This window comes from Taudactylus pleione, unplaced genomic scaffold (assembly GCF_031769625.1).
Source record: "Taudactylus pleione unplaced genomic scaffold, aTauple2 ptg000217l, whole genome shotgun sequence".
Classification (NCBI taxonomy): domain Eukaryota; kingdom Metazoa; phylum Chordata; class Amphibia; order Anura; family Myobatrachidae; genus Taudactylus; species Taudactylus pleione.
Genome location: NW_028284619.1, coordinates 2864337 through 2889460, shown reverse-complemented (window position 1 = coordinate 2889460; position 25124 = coordinate 2864337). Strand labels below are relative to the sequence as shown.

The 25124-nt window shown below is 47.2% G+C and overlaps 1 protein-coding gene across 1 annotated transcript in view; it reads left to right on the top strand.

The window, feature by feature from the left end:
* The window catches only part of CACNA1D (calcium voltage-gated channel subunit alpha1 D), a 417969-nt gene that overhangs the window by 204954 nt on the left and 187891 nt on the right, over window positions 1–25124 (top strand). Inside the window, 2 exon segments of the mRNA XM_088478679.1 lie at window positions 4305–4408; window positions 22513–22682. Of these exon segments, the coding sequence (XP_088334805.1) occupies window positions 4305–4408; window positions 22513–22682 (274 nt within the window).

Below are 25124 nucleotides of genomic sequence, written 5' to 3'. Positions count from 1 at the left end.
TGGCGGTCAGGTTGCCGGCGCTCGAATCCTGACAGCTGTCAGAATCCTGGCGCCAGAATCCCAACCGCTGGCATCCCAACAGTAGATATTACAGTTGGGTAGAGGGATAGTTTAGGGTTAGGCACTAGTTAGAGGGTTACGCTGCGGGGGGGAAGGGTTAAGATTAGGTTGCGGGAGGGGAGGGTTAGGCTGCGAGAGGGGAGAGTTAGGATTAGGTTGCAAGAGGGGAGGGTTAGGATTAGGCTGCGAGAGGAGAGGGTTAGGATTAGGTTGCGGGAGGGGAAGGTTAGGGTTAGACTGCGAGAGGGGAAGGTTAGGATTAGGTTGCGGGAGGGGAAGGTTAGGGTTAGGCTGCGAGAGGGGAGGGCTAGGGTTAGGTTGCGGGAGGGTTAGGGTTAGGCTGCGAGAGGGGAGGGTTAGGTTGCGGGAGCGGAGGGTTAGGCTGCGAGAGGGGAGGGTTAGGTTGCGGGAGGGGAGGGTTGCTGCGAGAGGGGAGGGTTAGGTTGCGGGAGGGGAGGGTTAGGGTTAGGCTGCGAGAGGGGAGGGTTAGGGTTTGGTTGCGGGAGGGGAGGGTTAGGCTGCGAAAGGGGAGGGTTAGGGTTAGGTTGCGGGAGGGGAGGGTTAGGGTTAGGCTGCGAGAGGGGAGGGTTAGGGTTAGGCTGCGAGAGGGGAGGGTTAGGGTTAGGCTGCGAGAGGGGTGGGTTAGGATTAGGTTGCAGGAGGGCAAGGTTAGGGTTAGACTGCGAGAGGGGAGGGTTAGGGTTAGGCTGCGAGAGGGGAGGGTTAGGGTTAGGCTGCGAGAGGGGAGGGTTAGGGTTAGGCTGCGAGAGGGGAGGGTTAGGATTAGATTGCGGGAGGGGAAGGTTAGGGTTAGACTGCGAGAGGGGAAGGTTAGGGTTAGGCTGCGAGAGGGGAGGGTTAGGATTAGGTTGCGGGAGGGGAGGGTTAGGCTGCAAGAGGGGAGGGTTAGGGTTAGGCTGCGAGAGGGGAGGGTTAGGCTGCGAGAGGGGAGGGTTAGGATTAGGTTGCGGTAGTGGAAGGTTAGGGTTAGACTGCGAGAGGGGAGGGTTAGGGTTAGGCTGCGAGAGGGGAGGGTTAGGATTAGGTTGCGGGAGGGGAGGGTTAGGGTTAGGCTTCATGAGGGGAGGGTTAGGATTAGGTTGCGGGAGGGGAAGGTTAGGGTTAGAATGCGAGAGAGGAGGGTTAGGCTGTGGGAAAGGTGGGTTAGAGTTATGAGGAGGGTTAGGACACTTACCTAATTATGTCGGGATGCCACTGTCAGTATTCTGACCGCCAGCATCCCGACTACCAGGATTCCATACCCAACCCCTAAAAATCTGCACTTCAGAAAATATACCCATTTATATCTCTTTATCTGCAGTTTTTTCATACCTTACTGTTCTGTGTATTAAAGACAGCTTTTACGCTTGCAAAGCAGAAGAGTGATATGGAGGGCTGTCTTCTCTTACTTTCTGCTCTGAGATCTAGCTGTGCTGCTTGTTGTTATTAGAGGCAGGGCCGTAACTAGGGGTATGTGAGCAGTGCGACCGCACAGAGAACAGCGCTCTGTGGGTGGCACCGCCACTCACTCACTGCTCCTGCATCTGGCTAGCAGGGTGCCTGTAGCATGGCACCCTGCTGCCAGAATCTCTGCAGCAGTGCCTGGGGTGTCCTTAGGACGCTCCAAACGGTCACAATGCTGCCCTTCCTGGGGATGCTCCGGACATTGCTCTAGTCATCCGCTCCATGTGACATCATGTGGAAGGGGCGTGGCCTGCACTGGGAGAACTAGCTACAGCACTGTTTCGAGGTAGTGGACAAGATAATGAAAACCCCATTACAAAGTCACTTACTATTGCGGTGGGCCACCATTTGTATCCATTATGACGTACCAATGGTTACCATGATGTCCGACTAGTGTCTGGATTGTGCAGAAGGGATTTTGCACCAATGTCCCTCATCTGACGCCTGGTTGATGGTGGAGTCTTTGCAGAATATCCCATAAATGCTCAATTGGCTTCTGGTGTCTGAAATGTTCATGACATATAGATTACATCAGTGTCATGTTAATTAACCTATTGGACGGCCACACATGTTCTTTAGATGATAACCTTGTCATTCTGAAAGACGCCACTACAGTCAAAAAATAAGTGCAACCAAAAAAATAAATGGTTCCATTAGGCACCAATTAGCATTGATCTTGACTTCTAATGTAAAGACTGCACAATTACCACAACTGGGAAATGCGTTACCCCAGCATTGCTGAGCCACCAGATGCCTCTATTGTTGGAAACAAGCACTCAGGGCCTGATTCAGAGCCACTCGCAATTTGCGAGCGCATGCTCTGAATCAGGGCAGGGAGTATTTTTTATTTTTTTTCCTGTCCGCTCGCTAAGCTGTGGGTGCCCACCCACAGCTAGTGCAAGCGGGCAAGAGATGGTCGCGATTATCGTGACCATCTGCATTGCGAGGAGTCCCTAAAGTTGGGTCTCAGCACTCGCAGTGCCAAGTGGACTTCCAGCTCTAATAGAGCCGGAAGTCCACTACTGACATCACAAGTGATGTTAGTAGGGACGCCCACAAACGGCAGGCGTTCCTTCGGGAACGCCTCCGTTTGTTCAGCCAGCCCCCCCCCCCCACTCGCCTACAAAACGGGGCGAGCTGTCGACCAACAGCCGCTCCGTTTTGCTCAGAGCTCCGGAGCGAGTGAAGGTCTCAGTCGCTACGGTGCTCGCGCACGCACTTTGCGCACTGGAATCAGGCCCTCAGTGTGAGTTACTCTACATTTTTAGGTGCTCCAGTCCATTTGTCTAGAAGCTATTGAAGAATGATTCATCTGACCATATCGCCTTCCTCTATTTAGTAGTCCATTGCCTGTAGTCTGTGCCCCATGGAACTCACAAATGTGTGATGAGCAGTTACTGCAATGCAAACCAGCTGGGAAATCCTACCCAATGGAAATTTTGTTGGAATGATTTTAATTTAACTGACTGCTCGCTCCATAGGTTGGAATTTGGCATCAAACTATCTCCGGTTGCTGTCCTGCTTGGCTTACACTAGACTGTAGAGTGCAGATATCATAACATTTGATTGTCCACTACAGCCCAGCCTGTTCTTTCCTGATGTTATCTTTACCTGGGACCATACTGACATCACGATAGGCACCATGCGAATGAAAAGTTGAGTTGCCTTGGTCACTGAAGCTCCTGCCAGTTGCATCTTAACAATCAGTTCTATTTCTAATTCACTAACGTGACATACTGCAGCTATGCTGGCCAATATAATGGGCACCCGTGCAGTCCAACCTTTTCATTCAGGATGATGCTGGGATTTTCTGTGCTTAATTAACTCATAAGCCATTCCTGTTGGAAGCCCTTGCTTTCAATATGCTTAGTGACTCTTATTCACCCAGGTGTTTCCATTATTTTGTTCACTGCCTGTAAGTACATGGCAAGACTTTGATGGCACATACTCTGAGTGCACAATTCATGCATCAGGCTCTTATGTCATCAGTATGATGGGTACATGCCAAGGTTGCACCTCGTTATTTGAATAGCTAGAGATAGAGGGCCTGATCCAGAGGTGCAAGCTAACTGCACGCAATGCCGATGTACTTCTAGTAGAGCGATTATTTGCTACTACACATGCACAAATTATTCTGGAACCCCCTACGGTGCATGCGTCACCCTGATGATGGAAACCCATGGGCGTTCCTAGGTGGTGACTGGTAGGTGGTCTGAAGTGAACGCAAAAAAATCTGCGTGGGTGGGTTATGGGAGTGTCGCAGTCACAAAGGCCATGTTCAGACGGAGACACCGTATCTGCTATAGTGCTCCGATGATGGATTGTCCAGAATTACCGGCGGTGTTGCAGCATGCACGAGCACTGAAAGTGGGCGTCTCAGTACATTCCGGCGCATGCTAGTACACAAGGGGAAGGCTGAAACTAGCATTTGCATATTATCGCCGCTGCGGCACCGCAAAAAGACGCGGCCACAGCGGCGACTGCGTGCTCCTCTGCATCATGCCCAGGGTATTTATAGATGAATAAGATTATTTGTGGTTCATTGTTCATCTTTATAAAGTAATTTTATCTTTGATCATCTTTACATGACAAAGGTATTGTGACAAAGTGACAGGTTAAACATGATCTACTCATGTCACTATGTAACCCCTTCCTGCCCAGCTTCACAGATATATAATAGTCACCGGTCATGGGGATTATGCTCTCTCTCCTCTAATATCATTTTCATGCTTTGCTTGTTCTAACAAATTCTTCCTACAAGTCCATCTTGTCTCTTGCAGATGAATGATGCTATGGGATTTGAATTGCCTTGGGTGTATTTTGTCAGTCTCGTCATCTTTGGGTCATTTTTCGTGCTAAATCTAGTTCTTGGTGTATTAAGCGGGTAAGCACATGCCTTTATTTACATGAAAGCAGAGCCCAACATTCAGCCACCACTGACATAGAGGCCCCCGGCTAGCAGTGGCAGGACCGAACGTGGCAGGCAAATGTAAAATGAACCCTCCGACACTGACACAGTTCAGTTTTCAGTGTTGTACTTGAATCCTACACACATAAACATAGAGGCCTAATGAGAAAGGTAAGTGTCATTCATTCTGTCCAGTTCCAATTCAGGTTTAGAGTGGATGCCAATGTTACGTGGTGGCTGCAGGTTGGTCTCTGCTACACGGTACATAATTATATTATAACCACCTTCCTTACGTTCTTACAGGTCAATGATGCCATAGGATGTGAGTGGCCATGGGTCTATTTTGTTAGTCTTATTATCCTTGGCTCATTTTTCGTTCTTAACCTGGTTCTTGGTGTACTTAGTGGGTAAGCAGTCGGATTATCTCTGCATATTCTACTGCTATGTGCTAGGTGGCCGGCTGTCCTATCATCTGTACAATGGAAACGTTTATTACTGTATGTTGGTTGCATGACTGCCAACGTCTTGTTTACAATGTATTTGTTTGGTCTTTGTTTGGTAAACCATGTCTGCTCCAGGCACCCCCTTATATAGTCCTTGTCATGGATGGCGCTGGTGGGTATTTGTATTCATCTCTAGTACTACTCTAGAGTATGCTTGGCAAGGGCACCCTGCCTATCACTGCCCCCCCTTCAATTATATTATGGTTAAAATTGATAGCATCGATGGAAGTCTTTAATGACCTGTATTCAGTATACGGTTACAAACAAAGATGTAATGACTGAAAGCATGTATTACTTACTCATTTCTTTCAATGTCTGATTTCTGGGGCAATTCGCTGTGTTTAACCGGCCACCTACACTCTCCTGTGTGTGTGCTGTCCTGCTGTCCTTTGCTTGCTACTGTGTGTTAAATGATTCATTCTGTTTCTGCCGTGGTGAGTACATGAAATGCTTCTTAACATGTTTTATAGAGATCACTATGTTTTTTTTATTATATGAATGGTAAGTAAAGAAGCTTATCTGAATATTCACCCTATTCCATTATCGTCCATTTTCAAAGCGTGGGCGGCCAACTAACCTTCAAATAGGCAGCACATAAACTGTAGGGATAGGGGGAGATGTATCAAACTTTCTGACAAGTGGAGAAGTTGACCATAGCGACCAATCAGCTTCTTGCTGTCTTTTAACAAGCATATTCTATAAACTGATCGGTAAGTGCTGATTGGTCGGTATGGGCATCTTCTCCACTTGTCCTCTTAAGAAGGTTTGTAACATTGTCAGTAACAAGTTAAAACAATACATTCAATGAAAGAGAGACCCCGGTCTGTAATAACACATTACCAGGCTAACAAGCAAATCCGACCATACAGAAAGAAGGAGACGGCTGCAGGTGAAGGCTCGGATGGCCACATGTTACCTATTGATTCACAAAGAACTAGCACATTCGCGATGCTCTGGCTTAGCCCAGAAATTATATGTAGGCAATAGATACACTTTTATTGGAATCGGTATGATTTACCGCCAGACCCATGCCCAGCGGTTGGAATCCCGACAGCAGCATCCCGGCAGACGAGGAAATCCCGATCATCCAAGGTAAGCATATACTAACCTATTTCTACCCCCTAACCCTCCCTTAGGGGTGCCTAACCCTAACCTTTTCCCCCAGTGCCTAACCCTAATCCCCCCTCTAAGTGCCTAAACCTAACCCCCCCTTCCCCGCTGCCTAAACCTAAGTCCACCGGGGGGGTGCCTAACCCTGTCCCCCCAGGGGTGCCTAACGCTAACCCCCCCTTAACCTAGCCTAAACCTAACCTCCCAGGGGGTTGCCTAACCCTAAGTCCCCCCCGGGAACCCTAAACCTAACCCTCCCCCCCTTCGATCGGGATGCCTGGCGTCGAGGTCCCGGCGTCTGTCTAATGACAGGGTTCGGCATATCAAAACCTTTCTTTAGACCCTTGCTGGGATATGACAGTGGGGAAGCCGGCTGTCGGGATTAGGTCCGCCGGCTTCCCGACTGCATACCCTTTTATCTGTCAGGTCTGTGCATGACCAAAGGAACCCAGCAACAATGGGTATCATAAGGGGAATACTGTAGATCTTGTGAGCCTAAGTAACTACAGTCATATCTATGTAAGGAATAAGTAATGCTCACGTTGTGCATATAACCATAATTACTTGCAGGACAAATACAGGCCTGGTTCAGAGTTGTATGGTAATATCATTGCTGCAGCGTCTTTAGATGCAGCAGCAATTATAAAATATGCTCATAACACAGAAGACATCTGAAGAAAAAAGGCGCCTACTTTCGGCATTGCAGATTCGAGTGCTGCGTCCCATCACGACCATCGGTGGATGTAGTCATCGCGCATCTGAGTAAAGGGCACATCTACTTGCCAACTAGTGAAGGACCGAACGTTAACAATATCGTTCAGTCATTCGTTAAACACTGCTGTGCCCACACTGAATGATATATCGTTCAGTGCAGGCACCCTCCCTCATCCCTGAACGTGGTCAATCTGTCGTTATCGGCAGATTGACTGGCATGTTCAGGCGATGATTGATGTAAGAAACGACCAGCGGGAGCGCGCATCGCTGGTCATTTCCGACATTTCAGTGCCCGATTCATGCACAATTAATGAGCGATTGAACAATATCGCTATCGTTCAATTGCTCATTAATATCGCCTAGTGGATGTCACCCTTAAGTCTAAGGGCCTGATTCAGAGACGCTCGTAAGCGGCCGCTCGTTCGTTCCAAGCGATGTCTGCACAACTGCGCATGCATAAGGATCGTAATACGCATGCGCGAACCAGTCAGTGCGGCCGAAAATCGTTTGTTCGCTAAATAGCGAATGCCTGCTATTTTGAGTGACAGGAGGAGGCGTATGTGGGTGGTAACAGGGGAAGGTGCTTGAAAACGGGGAGTGGAGATCCGAACGCAGGCGTGCTTAAAGGTCAAAACGGGCGTTTTATGGGTGTGCATAATTAATACAGCAGCGTCATTGACCATGTCACTGGGTTATTTTATAGTCAGAACTGCTCACAAGATTGCGGTAGGAAAAACCAACCACAAGAATAGCGAGCAGTTCATACGCTGGTCGATGTACTCGATTAATCTAATAAATAGCGGACATGACGTAGGATGCAAGCGGCCAGGGGGCGTAGTTTTCCAAAAAATGACCGCATGTTTGGTACGCTCGTTCAGACCTAGAGGCGTGAACAGACCGCAAAGAGCGAACGGTTCATTTGAATAGCCACCCCTTTTTTCTGAACGAGCGAGCGCAAATAGCGTCCGGCTCTGAATGAGGTCCTAAGCTTAGCCAAAACTCCTCTGCTGGGGCCAGGACATCTGCGTTGGATGACGCAGACCCTGGCCTCAGAACTCCCACAAAACAGAGTCCTTAGTTTTTGGAGAAAGGTTAGTGTCGCCACCAATTGCCTGTCCTCAAATGACCATAGCCAGCTAATCAGGCTTGGGCGTCCAGGGTGGTCGCAGTGGCTTTGCAGCCCATGCGCCCTGCAGCCCTGGCGCTTGCACAGTCCCCAAAACATTGGTCATTTGTGGCCGATCGGGGATTGTGTGCAGGTCTGAATCAGTCCCAATATTGTGCAGGAATAGTTAAAGGAACCTACATCCATCTATCGCATGCATACATTATTATAATATTGTTGTGAATAGACACACTTTTCATCTAAATACATAAATACAACTTGTAAAAACACACAAAAAAATTATAATTCAGTTTCCTGCGTACAGCCAACCTCATTTGCAAATGTTCTTCAGTATGAGGTGTGTATCAAAGCATAGTATAATCAAAGTTTATTATATTTCATGCTGTACTTTTGTTAACTGAATACAAGAAATATACTGTTATATACGTTTTTTACATCTATAATCTCTATTGGAGATTTGTTAGCGATGACTGTGTGTAAACAACTTGGAATTGGGAGTAAGTACATGCCGGCACCCAGAGCTGAAATACATGGTGTTGCGCCTGGCCCATCCCCTGTGGCTCTGGCTAGCACATGCGCCGACATTCTGTGTCGCAACAAAGGAAAACTTTATTGCTCCAGCTGGAAGATCGAGAGACAGCGTCTCCTCGGACCCCACCCACAGATAAATCCATCTATAACTGCTGCCTGTGCCACTGCAGTGATCAGCAGGGAGCAGGCAGCGTTTATAGATGGATTTATTTGTGGGCTTGGAACCTTGTACCCCCCTTTTGTTGGGGCTGCTCCTCAGTGCCCCCTGACAGCTGGCGCCTGGAGGCCATTGCCCCTAGGACTGAGAGTTCTTCACTGGGCTAGAACAGACATCCAGATAATTAAGCATGAGACCATAGAGCAGGGGTTCCCAACCACAGTCCTCAAGGCACACTAACAGTCCAGGTTTTAGGGATAGCCATACTTGAGCACAAGTGACTTAATTAGTACCTCAGTTATTTTGATTTAACCATCTGTACACAGCCATGGATATAACTAAAACCAGGACTGTTAGTGTGCCTTGAGGACCGAGGTTGGGAACCACTGCCATAGACTAACCTGCAGTCAATCACAGCTTTCGAAGTCTTTAGCCAGTCAGTCACTGCAGAGCTTACAACATAAAACTAGCAGAACATACAACTTAGGGCCTGATTCACTACCGATCGCAACTGCGATTACGCACACAATTGGCCGATTGATGCGTTCTGCGTATGCATCGCAGTGCATGTGCGCGACCCGGCCACTGCGATCGGGAGAGCGATCGCAGTGACTAAGCAGACCCATCGCAAAGTGATTGACAGGAAGTACCATTTGGGGGTGGTGATGGGGGGGTGTTGAAATGCAGGCGTGCCAGGGTGTTTGAATGGCGTTGCATGGGCGTGCATAAATTATCCAATGCAATGCCGTACGCATCCTGAGGCCTCATAGCGTGCGATGAAGTTAGCATTCCTAAGTAAGTCCTTGTGCAAGGGTGCGTGAGGCTGCGATGGTACTCGGTAGTACAGATGCTTGCTAAACATTACAGATGTGTGTAAGGTAAAGAGGGCTTCCTTATGTTGTGCTGCCATGGCATAGCGATGGCAATGGATGAGCATACTATCGCAGTGAGACTGCGTGTGTAATCACTATTGCGATCATAGTTGCGATCAGTAATGAATCAGGCCCTTAGTTTTCAAAATTTGAAACAGCCTGAGGCAGACCAGGGCTAGGAGCTGTATGAAGGGCTCAAATGCACGTGCGTATTCATGGCTTATCTGGGCTCCCCAAACCTTGGTCAAGCCTCAGTCAACCCCCCTGTCCTGCCATTAATAATATAGGAACAGTGACAAATTATCTCTGAATTTACCACAATTTTGGTCCAGCAATAGTGCCACTAGATTGATACCACACAAGAGGCTGTGCAGATCCATCCATCTGAGATGCAGAATGCAGAAGGAGGTGTTTGGGGGCGGAGTGGGGGCATGTCTGGTCACATTAACGGCAACCAGGCATGCCCACACTATGCACCCCAAACGCCACAGCATGTCAGTAATGCTTCTGCTTGGGGAGGTCTGCGTGCGAGATCACAGGATCCATTCTGCACAGGCGCAGACCCCTAACCATCGGAGATATGCGTATATCCTCGGATGAATGTACATCTCTGAACAAGCACATAGTTAGAAGAACCCTTTTTTTTATTCTTAATGAAATGTTGTAACCCAGTGTGGAAGCCTAATGCTGGGAGGTTTGATTCTGCAATTCATAGTTGAGTTGAATCACCACTCCTGCAAAATCTAAATATCTCATCGCATATTAAGTTTGCACATTCCCACCGTCTCCGTTATAACACTATATGATTTTGCTAAGGTGCGTAATTGCATGGATTTACTGCTAACTATAAGGAAGGCTCCCAGCTTGGTGTTCTCTTGTTGCAATTTTATATGGCTCCAAAATTATCTTGAATTTGCAACTTTATTTGATGGATAAGCAGTCTTGAGGACCTCTACGTGGTATAGTATGACTAATTCTACTTCTCTAGGACAGAGCCAGGCTGTACAAGTAATTAGCTGGTTTTATCTGCTGTCGTGCTGGTAACGCTGGGAAGAAGATTACAGGAGAAAATGTACCTTACACCTAGACTCTAAACCTTAGTCACAGCTTTAATGTCAAGGACTGGGAGATCAGCAATATGGGTGTATGTATTTCAGGTGGTTCTAATGCAGTCATTAGGAATAATCAGAAACAGATTGCAGGATAGCCGTATAACAGAAATACATTGGGAAGAGAGAATGAGAGTCATTCTAAATACAGGAGTTGGAAACAGAAAAATTCAATGGCAGGGCCGTAGGGAGGGTGGTGCGGCCGGTGCCTCCGCACAGGGCGGAATCCTCCAGCGGCACCGGCCACACACTTCTCTGCGCCGGAGGTCTGCAGGAAGAGACCTCCGGCAGTGGTGCGCGCCGCACAGTGAATGTCGGCGCAGGATCCCGCCCTTCCTCCTCCCCTCGGAAGTAAGGGTAAGAGCTCAGGGGGGGAGGAGGGGGGCGGAGAGGGAGTGAGAGGGGCGGCAGTGCTGCACAGGGCGCACTTCCGTCTAGCTACGGCGCTGTTCATTGGGGCATATTCAATTGAGCGCTAGATTTAGCGAAGAAAAAACCTTGCGCCCAATTTTGGATTACCGCGGGTATGAGTGCTCCCGATACCCACGGTGTTCAATTAAAAAAAAGTGGTTGTGGGGTTTTCAGGGGTTTTAAGAAATATAAGAAAAAAAAAATCACACTTAATCTGCCCCGGGGTCTCCAGTGGTCTCCGCGGCTCCCGGTGGCCTCTCCTCCATCTTCTCACTGGAGAGGGAGCAGCTGGTAGTCACAAAGGCTGCTGGTAGATGTAGTTCTCCCAGTGCCCATTACGGGTGGGGGGAGGAACATACACTTGGGGTGGGTGGGGGGGAGATACCGAGGGTCACACACACTCATACACACTTACAAACACTAACACACGCAGCATGCTCACTGCTTCTTCAGACTGGACACTGGATGCAGAATACAGCGCTGCCGAAGGTAAGTTATTAAGGACTAGTTAAGCTAATTGGAAACTTCTAATTGCTTAATTAATCACTAGGAGGGGTGCCGCCAGGGTCCCAGAGCAATTTGGTCGTGCTCTGGAGGTGCGCAAAAAAAAAACCTCCTGGCGCTCAAAAACTCAAAAACCCTGCTCCTAATTGAATAGCAAAATTCCCACATCTGGAGGAAAAACCCGAGGGTGCTGGATTTTTGCTATTCTCACCCCCAATTGAAAATGCCCCAATGGGTTGGAAGCAAGAATGCTGCACTTATGTAAGGTCACCTTTGCTTAGCAGGGAAGATCTAGTCAGTGGGCCTGAGTCAGATGCTCGCTAATACCAGCGCTGTTGCGAGTTTGCACGCAGCGGCTCTGCAAAAATATGCAAATGTCGCAGCCGCAGGGATTTGTAGTGAGTCGCCCACCGGCAGCTTCACAAATCTAAGCGAATCCGCACAAAGACTTCTGAGTAACCTTATGGTCGTGCAGAATGCCTGCCAGAACTAAGGCACCGGAACCATTTTATGGCCAACAATATCGCAGTTGCAGGCTGAGACACTCCCTGACAACAGCTGCGACATGTCTGCGTCACCACCCCCTGGTCACTTTGTGAATAAATCCTCACTGTGAGTGATGACGATAAGGAAACTTGAAGCAAGCGCAGTGTGACTCAGACACATGCGCAGGTCACTGATAATCGCAGTGCGTCCGTCAGTCCCATCACAGAATACAGTAATTGGGCCTCTTTTAGTCACTCAAATCACGCCAAATAGCTTTGTTTGGTGCACCATAGACTTTGCGACGTAGCCGCACCATGACATTTGTTTATTACATTAAGGGTCTCATTCAGACCCGCTTGCGAGCGCAGGACGCTCGCAAGTGGGTTGATGGTACCCAAATTCGCATGCGCACGACGGAGGCTGCTTCGTCGTGCGCATGCGCGAGACCCGGCGAGCGACGGGGTAGCCGTCGCTCGGGGTCTCGCACCAAAGGGGGCGTGCTGTCGATGGTGAGGTGACAGCGCGCCCCCTTTGGTGGGCGTGCCGGGGGCGTGCCTGCCAGACGGAGGCGTCCCCATGGGAACGCCTACCGTCTGAAGCCGGCCCCACTGACATCACTAGTGATGTCAGTGGGAGTGATTTTGGCTCTGATAGAGCCAAAATCACTCCAGGGCTTGTGGCTGGGAGACCCTACCGCAGGGTCTCCGTCGCAAGTCCGATGGTCGCGATGGTCAAGACCATCACGATCATCTTTTTGGCCGCTCGCATATGCTGTGGGTGGTCACCCACAGCTATACGAGCGGCCAGGACGCCGCTCCATTTTCATGGAGGAGGTCCCTGATTCAGAGCGAGCGCTCTGGTCAGAGCGTTCAGCTCTGAATCAGGCCCAGAGTTCACATCAGGTCCTTTCACAAAACATAGACCTCCAAGAGACCATAAAAGGGTTAGGAAAGTTGGTAACACCAGGGGAAAAGCAGATGTCAGAGCTACTGTAGAAATGAGATAGCTGTATGTGTTTGATTATTTGAACTCAAGCCGCCTCTCCCACGTGGAAGTAAATTCAAGGCATCTGTCAGGTGCCACAAGGGTATTGTCATCTATGGACATATAAAAGTCAGTTTTCCTAACCCAGTGGTTCCCAAACTCAGGGCCTAATTCAGACCCGCTCGCGAGCGCTGATGCCCAAGTGCGCATGCGCACGACGGAGGCGGCTCCGTCGTGCGCATGCGTGAGACCCGAATAACGACGGCCAAGCCGTCATTATGGGTCTCGCACCAAAGGGGGCGTGCTGTCGATGGTGATTGACAGCACGCCCTCTTTGGTGGGCGTGTCGGGGGCGTGGCTGCCCAGACGGAGGCGTTCCCATGAGAACGCCTACCGTCTGGGTCCGGCCCCACTGACATCACTAGATTCAGGTTGGTTCGCAAGTCTGCGTTCGCACACACCCCGCTCGCTGCGAAAATATGCTAATGGATGCAATCGCACGGCAACCGCAGCACAATACCAAGATGCCCATGAGTGTATAAAGCCTGCCCACTTCCCATGACATGTATCCGCAAGTCAGTAAAAACATCGGTACCATCGAGTAACATCAGAACCACCCGCACAGTTGTGGTTGACCTGACCCTACCACAGAAACTGCTAAACTTCCTGTCGCCATCTAGACCTCTCCCAGCGTATGCAATCGCAGGGGCTTAATAATGCACGCCCCGTAAATGCACAGGCATGCCTGCGTTTCTCTGACCACCCCCCGTCACCACCCTCAAACGATCACTTCCTGTCAATCACTGTGTGAAGACTCTGCGTACTCACTGCGATAGCTTCCCGATCACTGCGGCCGGTTCGCGCACTCACACTGCCTCTTATACGCATGCGCAGAATGCAAACATCGACTGGCTGCGTGCGAACGCAGCCTTACGAACCAACCTGAATCAGGCACTTAGTGTACTGTTAGTGAATGGAAACAGAAAATTCAGGAAAAACTACACAATCTGGGTAAAAAGGTCAAATCTGCTACATTGCTTTGTGGTAAAATAATTAGTAATCCTAAATACTTAGGGCCTCATTCAGCCGTTCACTGCTGAACGCAGATTCCCGATAGTTGGGAATCTGGGTGTGCGCAGGACCCATCCTGTACACGCGCAGAACAGGTTCTGTGTGATCGGACGCAGAGCGGCAGCAGACTGTCAGTGATTGCCAGTCTGCTGCCATTTGGGGGTGGGGAGGGGGCGGCGATGGCCTCTGCTGGAGGCGTGTCATCACCATTGGGGGGAAGCGAAGAGGCCAGGATCTACGTCGGCAGACAGAGATTTCCTGGTCTCTTTTGGACATCTGCGAAGGCCGGCCGCTTGACCCCATGGTCACTCAGCCGTCCAATGATCACGCAGATGATCTATTGCTGCGTTCATGGACGCAGCTAGGATCATTAATGTATGCAGGAGGCATGACGCCTCCTGCTGAATTAACATAATAGAAAGGATGGAATTGCAAAGCTGCTTGTGTGCATCTATGCAATTCCATCCAGTGCTGAATCACCCCCTTTCTACAGTATTAGCTACTTAGGCCCTCATTCAGAGCCGTACGCTCTGAGCAGAGCGCACGCTCTGAATGAGGGCCGGCCTCCATGAAAATGGAGCGTCTTTCTGGACGCTCGTATAGCTGTGGGTCACCACCCACAGGCTATACGAGCGTGCATTTTGATGGCCGCGATGGTCGAGACCATCGCGACCATCGAAATTGCGAGCCGGAGCCTGCGGTTGAGGTTTTCAACCGCAAGCTCCGGAGTGATTTTGGCTCTATCAGAGCCAAAATCACTCCCACTGACATCACTAGTGATGTCAGTGGGCCGGCATTTGATGGGAGGCGTTCCCGTGGGAACGTCCCCGTCAGGGAGGCACGCCCCGGCACGCCTACCAAAGGGGGCGTGCTGTCAATCAACATTGACAGCACGCCCCCTTTGATCGGACACAACGAGCGAAGGACTTTCCTTCGCTCGTCGCGTCTGGCGCATGCGCACGATGGAGCTCCCTCCGTCGTGCGCATGCTCAGTCCAGAACATCGACCCACTTGCGAGCGGACAGCCGCTCGCGAGTGGGTCTGAATCAGGCCCTTAGTACACTGTTAGCGAATTAAAGGCACATATCCACTACACGATATAAATGAACGATTGAACTATAACGACATCGTTATCGTTCAATTGTTCATTAATCGAGCAGATTGTGCAGGTTTCGGGGATGAGGGAGGGTGCCCACACTGAGCGATATATCGTTCAGTGTGGGCTCAATGTCCACTGCACAATATAGTGAATGATTCAATTGTTCATTTGTCGTTTAGTGAATTTGCGGCTTAAGAAGGAAAATTGGGGGGAAAGAGCTCAAACACAGGAATCGCTACCTGTGGCAGAACATGTAAGTCGTGCTAGGTGCCTCGCGCCTTATGGAGCAAAAAGGATAGGTGTATGAGGACATAACTGTATGACTGTTTGTATCAGTGTCCGAACTTTTCATTCACATCTGCAACGTCAGGGCCTCACCCTTGTGAAGCATTGAGCAGGTCTCCATTTACATCAGTGGAGACCTTACAAAACGTTTCAAAGATAAATAAGCGCTATTAAATATTTTACGTATGGCGCTCCATAGAAAGTATAATAGCAAGGTATTTTCCAACACTCATTCCAAAGTGGAGCAATGATTGAATATTCGTGTTTTATAAAGAGGCATCTAATCGGTATAATATAATTTATAATAGTATTGTATATAATAGGTCTTATAGTATAGTTTATAATAGTATAATATAAAATAGATCTTATAGCATAGTATATAATATAGTATATAGTAGGTCTTTATAGTACTGTATATAATAGGTCTTATAGTATAGTATATAATAGTATAGTATATAAAAGGTCTCTTAGTAAAGTATTTAATAGTATAGTATATAATCGGTCTTTATAGTATAGTATATAAGGCTATAGTATATAATAGTTTTGTAAATAAAAGGTCATATAGTATAGTATATAATAAGTCTTGTAGTATATTATAGTATATAATAGTATAGTATTTCAAATGTCTTATAGTATAGTATAGTCTTATAGTATAATATAGTATATAGTAGGTCTTTTATAGTATAGTATATATTATTATATAATAGGTCTTCTACTATAGTATAGTATATATTAGCGTTCCCGCTAGGCTGTTTTAGCGGGGCGCAGCGCCCTGCCCTCCCTCTGGAGGGCAAATAGCACCCTGCCCTCCAGGAGGAGGGCAAAAAGCGCCCTGCCCTCACAGCCTGCGGGAGCCGTTCTCACCCGTGGGACGCAGTGTCCCGCGGGTGGAGAAACATGCGGTGACCCGGTCACCGCCAAAGAATAGACGCCGGGCGCATGCGCCCGGCATCTATTCTCCCTGTCTGCAGGGCTTGGGGGCTGCCCGGCGTGTCCGTAAGTGCCGGGCACGCCCCCAAGAGTGACGAAAAGGGGACGCGTCTTATAGACACGCCCCCTTTTCCGATGACCACGTCCCCTTCTCGGTCGCGCGCGCGCCTTTGGCGCGCGCACGGGCATGCCCTCTCTGGCTCCGGCGCCCTGCCTCCCGCCAGAGCTAGAGGGAACACTACATATAATAGTATAGCATTTAAAATGTCTTATAGTATATAGTAGGTTTTATAGTATAATATATAATAATTCCCGCAGCTATTCAATACACTGTGCTGTTAGGCAGACTAACGCTATATTATATATAATAGGTCTTAAAGCATAATAATAGTATAGTATACAGTATAATAGATCTTATAGTATGGTATAATATATAATGGGTCTTATAGTATAGTATATATTAGGTCTTATAGTATAGTATAATAATAGTATAGTATATAATAGGTTTTATAGTATAGTATATAATTGTATAGTATTTAACTTTCCGAGCAACATCTTTCAGCACCCCATGACATGTTGATTGTGTTTACCAATATTTTTGGACCCATACATATTGCATTGTGTCCGTTCTATATAAATTTGGAGAGGTGAGATTGCAAACTAGTATGACAGAGAGTAGTAGAAATAGGATGGACATATATCTTGCTGACAGAGTTCACATCAGGTCCTTTCACAAAACATAGACCTCCAAGAGACCATAAAAGGGTTAGGAAAGTTGGTAACACCAGGGGAAAAGCAGATGTCAGAGCTACTGTAGAAATGTGATAGCTGTATGTGTTTGATTATTTGAACTCAAGCCGCCTCTCCCACGTGGAAGTAAGTTCAAGGCATCTGTCAGGTGCCACAAGGGTATTGTCATCTATGGACATATAAAAGTCAGTTTTCCTAACCCAGTGGTTCCCAAACTCAGGGCCTAATTCAGACCCGCTCGCGAGCGCTGATGCCCAAGTGCGCATGCGCACGACGGAGGCGGCTCCGTCGTGCGCATACGTGAGACCCGAATAACGATGGCCAAGCCGTCATTATGGGTCTCGCACCAAAGGGGGCGTGCTGTCGATGGTGATTGACAGCACGCCCTCTTTGGTGGGCGTGCCGGGGGCTAGTGATGTCAGTGGGAGTGCTTTTGGCTCTGATGGAGCCAAAAGCACTCCAGGGCTTGCGGCAGCGAGACCCTACCGCAAGGGTCTCGTCGCAAGCCCGATGGTCTTGACCATCGCGACCATCAGCTATGCGAGCGGCCAGGAGGCCGCTCCAAACAGTAAGAGGGACGGCCCTGATTCAGAGCAAGCGCTCTGTCAGAGCGTCCGGCTCTGAATCAGGGCCACAGCCCTCAAAGCATCCTAACAGTCCAGATTTTAAGGATATCCATGCTTAAGCACAGGTTATCAATTAGTACCTTAGTTTGATTATACCATTTATGCACAAGCATGGATATTCTTAAAACCTGGGCTGTTAGGGGTAAATTTACTAAAGTGAAAGTTTTTAGAAGTGGAGATGTTGCCCCTAGTAACCAATCAGATTCTAGCTATAATCTCCTAGAAGGTGCTAGTTAAATGTTAAGTTGAATTTGATTGGTTGCTATGGGCAACATCTCCACTTCTAAAAACTCTCTCTTTAGTAAATACAGTATACCCCTTAGGATTCCTTGAGTGCCGAGTTTGGGAACCCCTGACCTAACCCATTCTTCAATCGAGGAGAGGATGGGAGATCTATAATAAGTGTGAATGAGTGTTTGGCACTATTCTTGAAGTATTTGAGAAGCCTTTTATACGTCGGCATGGGAATATTAGAAACCACGAGTACTCAGCTCGCACTAGTCTGGAAGCAAAAGCCAGCCTATTTGTCAGTGGAGAGCAGTTCCAGTGTACTATGGACCATTGATTCATGACAATATGTTTATTGGGACCACCAGGTTATAATTCTCCACTTCTGCCCGATGTTTTCTTTTTCCATTTTGTTCCAATCCAGACTCTATTAAGCATACCGGTAATTCATGTTACTAATTTATGACTGGGGTAATTGCAACCACCATGGTCTTATGCTCTCTCCAGACATGGTCCCTTATAACCTTTTGTAGTTCCACAAATAATCCTACTGGTTTCTTGACTGGGACAGTTTGAAGAATATACAAGACTTTTGGGAGGATATTTTTATAATAATTATTGTCCTCAGCCAGCCATGGCAATGTAAGTGGAGCTCATGTCTTCAGCTCTCTAGGAATCCTGGGAGAGGGATAAAGTTTAGATTGAACAGTTGTGCATTGTTATTATTAGTCCGAGTGACTCCCAAATAACTGATATGTGATGATGCCAATAAAAAAGATAGGCAGTTTTATTACAGAACAGTTCTGAGTTTGGGACATTCAAGGCGACCGATTAAGAATAACTAATTTTGAAGCTGGACAATTATGCAAATCTCTTACATTTTTTAATTCGATTATATAGATTAGTGATAGGATTCTTTATTATAGTTAGGAGGTCATTGACAAATACAGCTAGTCTAAATTCCAACTTGACTAATATAAGGCCACTAATTTCCAAATTCTGGCAGAATGGCCAGAGCTTCTATACATAATACAAAATCAAAGAGGAGTGATGGAGGGTTAAGGTACGGGATCCCGTCAGTGAGAATACCGACAGCGGCATCCCTCGGTCAAAATTCAAGACGGATTGTGGTATTTTAACCCAAACGTTAACTCTAACCATAATCCACCACTCCCGTAGCCTAACCCTAACCCTTCTCCTAGTGCCTATCCCTAACCCTTCTCCTAGTGCCTATCCCTAACCCTTCTCCTAGTGCCTAACCGTTCTCCTAGTGCCTAACCATTCTCCTAGTTCCTAACCCTTCTCCTAGTGCCTAACCCTTCTCTTAGTGACTAACCCTTCTCTTAGTTCCTAACCCTTCTCCTAGTGCCTAACCGTTCTCCTAGTGCCTAACCATTCTCCTAGTGCCTAACCCTTTTCTTAGTTCCTAACCCTTCTCCTAGTGCCTAACCCTAACCCTTCTCCTAGTGCCTAACCCTAACCCTTCTCCTAGTGCCTAACCGTTCTCCTAGTGCCTAACCGTTCTCCTAGTGCCTAACCCTTCTCCTAGTGCCTAAACTTAACCCTAATACTTATTGTCGGAATCTGTCGGGATTGTGACCATCGGGATGCCGCTGTCGGTATAGTGACTGTCAGCATCCTTGCCATTGGGATCCTGACTACATCCCCTTATGGAACCTCTGAAAGGTGTTACCTGGGACAGAAAGCATCCCATTTATCCTAGTCCCTGCTGAGGGGTGTTTGTATAGCAGGAGGGTTCTACATAAGCAAGGCTTGTATGCTCAGCTTTCCTTTTATAAATTACCAATCTAGCCTATTAAAGACCTATTCGGCACATGTAGGTAGGTAATGGTGTCTTGGACTTTGAAATCTGATGGATTAGTCAGTGGCGTCACCGCGGTCGGTAAGACCTGCTGCACACAATGTAACCCCTTTGCGCGGCGAAAGCGCACACGTAAAGTCCGAAAAGGGGGCCATGGTCCAACCGGGTTCCATCACTCTGGGGGCGTTTGCGGAGATGCCGGGCTGCCACTGGAGACTTTACCTGCACTTCTCAGTGACCGGGTGCTGCACAATAACATCACAGTGTAGCGCTCAGCTCCCGGTCACGGAGGAAGAGTCGGCATTTCGGTCCGCACCCCCCTAGTGGCACCACTGATTACAGTGATTATTTTGGTGGCATTATCTCTAACTTCTCTACCAGGCACAAACCCCATTTGATTGCTGTGAATTAAGTTTGGGATCTGTACTTTATGCCGATTAGCAATAAGCTTGGCAAGTAATCATGTCAGTGTTCAATAGAGAGATAAAATGAAAGCTGGAGCACTGAAATGGGTCCTTACCTTATGTATAACCGTGATATGGGTTCAGTTGGCTGGCAAAATATATCCTGCCTGAAATCTCATTAAATGCTTGTAAGAGAATGGGAGGTCATTTATCCTTTAATGTTATTGTAATAACCCCAGACTTTTCATGTGTCCTGTGTCCTGTGTCTTATGACCCTGTCTAACTCTGCTTATGAAAAAGTTTGTTCCAAAAGCCATTTCCCCTAGACAGATCTTCCTCAGAGGGAATACGTGAGGATAAATTGGATAAGGTGGCATCGTAAGCATGGAAGGCTGCTGCAAAGTCTTTGTGCCGAGGCCTACCCTTATCGCCCTTAATCATATGTATATAGGTCACAGATATCTGTGCTCAGAGCTTTAGCTAAGAGCCTACCTTGCCTCTGTCTGCACTTAGAGTGCTAATTTTGTTTTCTTTTATCATCTAAAGGTTTATTTAAGGCCACTTTGGTTGCCTCCAGCTCAGCATAAGTGAATTTAGAGAAAGAATTTTTGTGACTAGTCTCCAAGTTCTCTATTTTCAGCAATAAAATGTCTTTATAGGTTTATATGTAAGAAACGCTCCCAGTTGAATACATTCTCCCCCCTACACTTGTGAGCTTCCCTTCAACCAATTTCTATTTGATCCACCAATTTTCTAATACTTTTATCAATTCCAATTGAAACCGAGCATGCCAGACCTGTAGTTTCTGCCGCCCCAACACCCCAAACCAGCGGCCTCCTGCACTATCCTCCTCTTTAGTTCTTTTATTTAGGTCATTACGTACACATTAATGATCTGGCTTCCAGATCTTCAACTTTTAACATGCCCTAATACCAAAATTGTGGAAGGGCATGCTTGGATGTGTAATTCCACAGCCGCTGGAGGGCCGCAAGTTGAATACCCCTGGATTTAGGGGTTTGTGATCATTTTGGCTTTGTGCACTTAGGGGCTGATTCTGAGGCGTACACAATGTTGCTGTAGGTTCGGGCAGCTGCCTGTTTTACGACTTTATGCTAATGCGAGTATCCATTCAAGTTAGGCGGAGTATTGTGCGTGCGCAAGAGGAAACCTGTGCCGCCAATGGATTCTACGTCTGTCGCTGCAACCATCATCATTAGTATCTGCATTTGCACCAGCCCCTTGCTAGATGCAAGAGACACACCAGATACAGGCTTCTCTTCCCCATACGCACCATTCAGAATCACACAGCTTTTAATTCACGATTGCTTGATCGCTTTGCCATGGCCCAGTTCCTGCTCCAAAACAGCCTGTTTCACGAAAAGACAGATCAAGCCAAGTTGCGTCCGACTCCGCATAGGACGGACATGCACAGAAATGCGTAAAGTCACTTCTGCACATGCGCTGTATGCAAAAACTCGCCATTTGCATCCGTGAAGAGAGATCTGTACGACTCAGAATGAGCCCCTGAGTTGTGTTTTATGTTACACCATATCAAGAACATATATCCCAACAATTACACATTTAGGGCAGCACTGGTTGGGGGAAGAATAATAATATTGTATATTCCTTTTATATACTTTTTCCCATTTAACTGTCCAGTTTTTAAACTTCAATTTTACCAATATTCTGTTTATCCCAGTAAAATGAATGGGGAATCGTGAACCTGTTGTGTACAAAGTACTGATTTACATATTTGCATACTCAGAAATAGTGTATTGAGCGTCCCTAAATACAGCAGGTTAGTAACACAAGCAAACGTGCTTCTATTTAAACTCATTTGCACAATGATTTGCCAGATAAAATGATGGATAATTAAACATGTTATTATCAATAGGGCTACAAATGTACAACATGCAATTGTAACATACCCGAAACAAAACTGCACTATAATAGAAAAATGTCATTAAATGTAAATATAACAAGTCAGATATTGTTTTCTGCTCTTTCCTAGAGAGATACGCTTTTAGCTTGATTCGTACCCAGTTTTCTTTTCCTAACTATTACTGAATTGTTTCTAAGATTTGTGGTGAGCTTGTGTCCCGATGGTGGCCGCGCGTCTTTATATGGGCTTTACATGTTTCTAATTGTGATAAAGTCATTATGTCCAGCACATGGGATTGTTTTTATCATTTGTTGTAATTATCTGTATGTTGTATAACGCAATTCTGGTGCTTTGCATGATAAACTGCTCCAAACTAATGCATTTCTGCCCTCTCCTTACGGAACATATCTGCACACTGCGCAAGGTGTACAATCCATGTGTTCACTGGGAATGTATTCTTCCTTGGCCCCGCACAGTGAGTTCTCCAAGGAAAGAGAGAAGGCGAAAGCCAGGGGTGACTTCCAGAAGTTACGGGAGAAACAGCAGCTGGAAGAGGATTTGAAGGGTTACCTGGACTGGATTACCCAAGCTGAAGACATCGACCCCGAGAACGATGAGGATGGCGATGAAGAGGGCAAGCGCAATAGTAAGTATCCAAACTATCAGATAACAACGCAATTACATCAAGTCACACTTCTGTGTTAGTTCTATTATATGGATGGAATTCACCCTAGGATACACTGGTATACGTCTTTTGTTTGCATGCTGTGATTAGCAGCGGTGAAAACGCACTATTTTTATACCTTTAATCCTCATCACCTTCCCCCATCAACATGCTTCCTGTAATCAGCATTATCCAGGAAGTTGTAAGTCTCTAGCAATTTATGTCAACTAGAGATTTAAAGGGGTTATATGTAATAGAAACCACTCCTGCGCTTATCAAAACAAGTATGGCTTCCAATAGCAATCCTAACAGATGGCATGATGCTTTTTATTATTACTTTGCAGGTGAATTGTTAGAAATTCAAGATTGCATTTGAATCATACAGTATTTGTTTTTTTTAAGTTTTCAATAAAACACTAGATCAAATAAAACACTAGATTAAATAATACACTAGATCAAATAATACACTAGACCAAATAAAACACTGGATAAAATAAAACACTAGATCAAATAATACACTAGATCAAATAAAACACTAGATAAAATAAAACACTAGATCAAATGATAAACTAGATAAAATAATACACTAGATAAAATAAAACACTAGATAAAATAAAACACTAGATACAATAAAACACTAGATCAAATGATAAACTAGATAAAATAATACACTAGATAAAATAAAACACTAGATCAAATTAAACATAAAATAAAATAAAACACTAGATAAAACATCCCCAACTGAACAGGGGTTAGTAGATAGATGCACAGTCTGTATCTTATAGTTACTCACATATCCATGGTAGTGGCTACAAAATGTTATTCACATGACGTGACATAGCAGAGGGAAATAATAAGCTTATACGGGATGTAGTCCTAATCGGCCAAGTTTGTCCTATTCTAAGGCCTATTTCACACTTGCCGGTTTTGACTGGGCGGCAAAAGGCCTCACGTTTTTTTGCCGGGTGTGAAATATAGTTATGCAGGGAAGCAGGTGGGTCCTTTTACAAGGCCCGGGCACGGCACGGTTGCCGTGTAACAGCCGGAAATATCTACTGAGAAGGACTGCTGCCGTGCCGTGCCCGTGCCGTTCCTGCACGCCAGTGGTGAATAGGAACAATGTTTCCTTACACACAACGGCTGGCTTGTGTAGCAGCAGCTGCTGCGTATGCCCAGTAGATAAATAATGAAAAAAAAAACATTAAAAGCCGCTGCTTGTGAAAGGCACTGAGGGGGTCATTCAGACCCGGTCGTTAGCGCCGATGCGCTCGGACCGGGTCGATGGCCCCCCACAGAGCATGCGCACGACGGCGACGGCGCCGTCGTGCGCATGCGTGAGACCCCCTATGACCGACAGCGCCGGTTGTAGCGGGTCTCGATCCAAAGGGGGCGAGCTGTCGATGTTGATTGACAGCTCGCCCCGTTTGGCAGGCGGGCCGGGGGGGTGGCAGCCCAAACGGAGGCGTTCCAATGGGAACGCCTACCGTTTGGGGGAGGCCCCACTGACATCACTAATGATGTTAGTGGAGAGCTTCCGGCTCTGACAGAGCCAGAAGCTCTCCGGGGCTTACGACAAGTGAGACCCTACCCTAGTGTCTCGTCGTAAGCCCCGATGGTTGCGATGGTCTCCGACCATCGCGACCATCACCGCTCCGGTGATGCTCCATCCCACAGCCTAACGACCGCAACAGAGGCGGGCGGTCAGGGTGCAAGTGGCCGCCCAGTTTCTGAGCGACCGCTTGCATCCTCCGACCGCCTCTGAATCAGGCCCTGAGTGCCTCAAAAAAACCGTCCGCCTTCTGCCTGTTTCTTGGCCAGCCGGCCGGCCAAAACAGGCAGGTGTGAAACAAACCTAAAGGGAAAAATCGTCCGAGAGCACCTGAAACTCTGATTGTAACATGTTTTCGGACAAATAGACCATCGATCCAACTCGGCAGCCTTTTGCCATAGACATCAATAGGACCTGGAAATTACTAAGGATTGGAACTTGTTATCACGGCCGCAATATAGTGCAAATCGGCCGCAAAAGACACTAAAACGAACCCAAATAGAAATCTCAAATAGAACACCTTTTTCAATTCGAGTTTGACATCTGAACGTACTTAGCCATCACTGACAACTGAAACCTGTGGCCACTAAATGGGGGTTAATCACATGCATACACTTCTCTCCTGTTACAAAGAGCATGGCATGGGTGGAGATCTTGTGGGGGCTGTGAGATACCTGAGGCTCTGCCACCCACCAGGCTGGAAGAAATCAGGGTCATGAAACTGAGCATGGTCTTAGCACAATGGCGAAGTCATACATGCTGTGGCTTGACTCGGTAGCGCCGAGCGTCTTTTTGTGCGACTTTTACCTTCTAAGGCGTCTTATTCGTACTGCGATGCGAATAGGTGGCACAAGCAGCTTCTGCTGTTTAATATG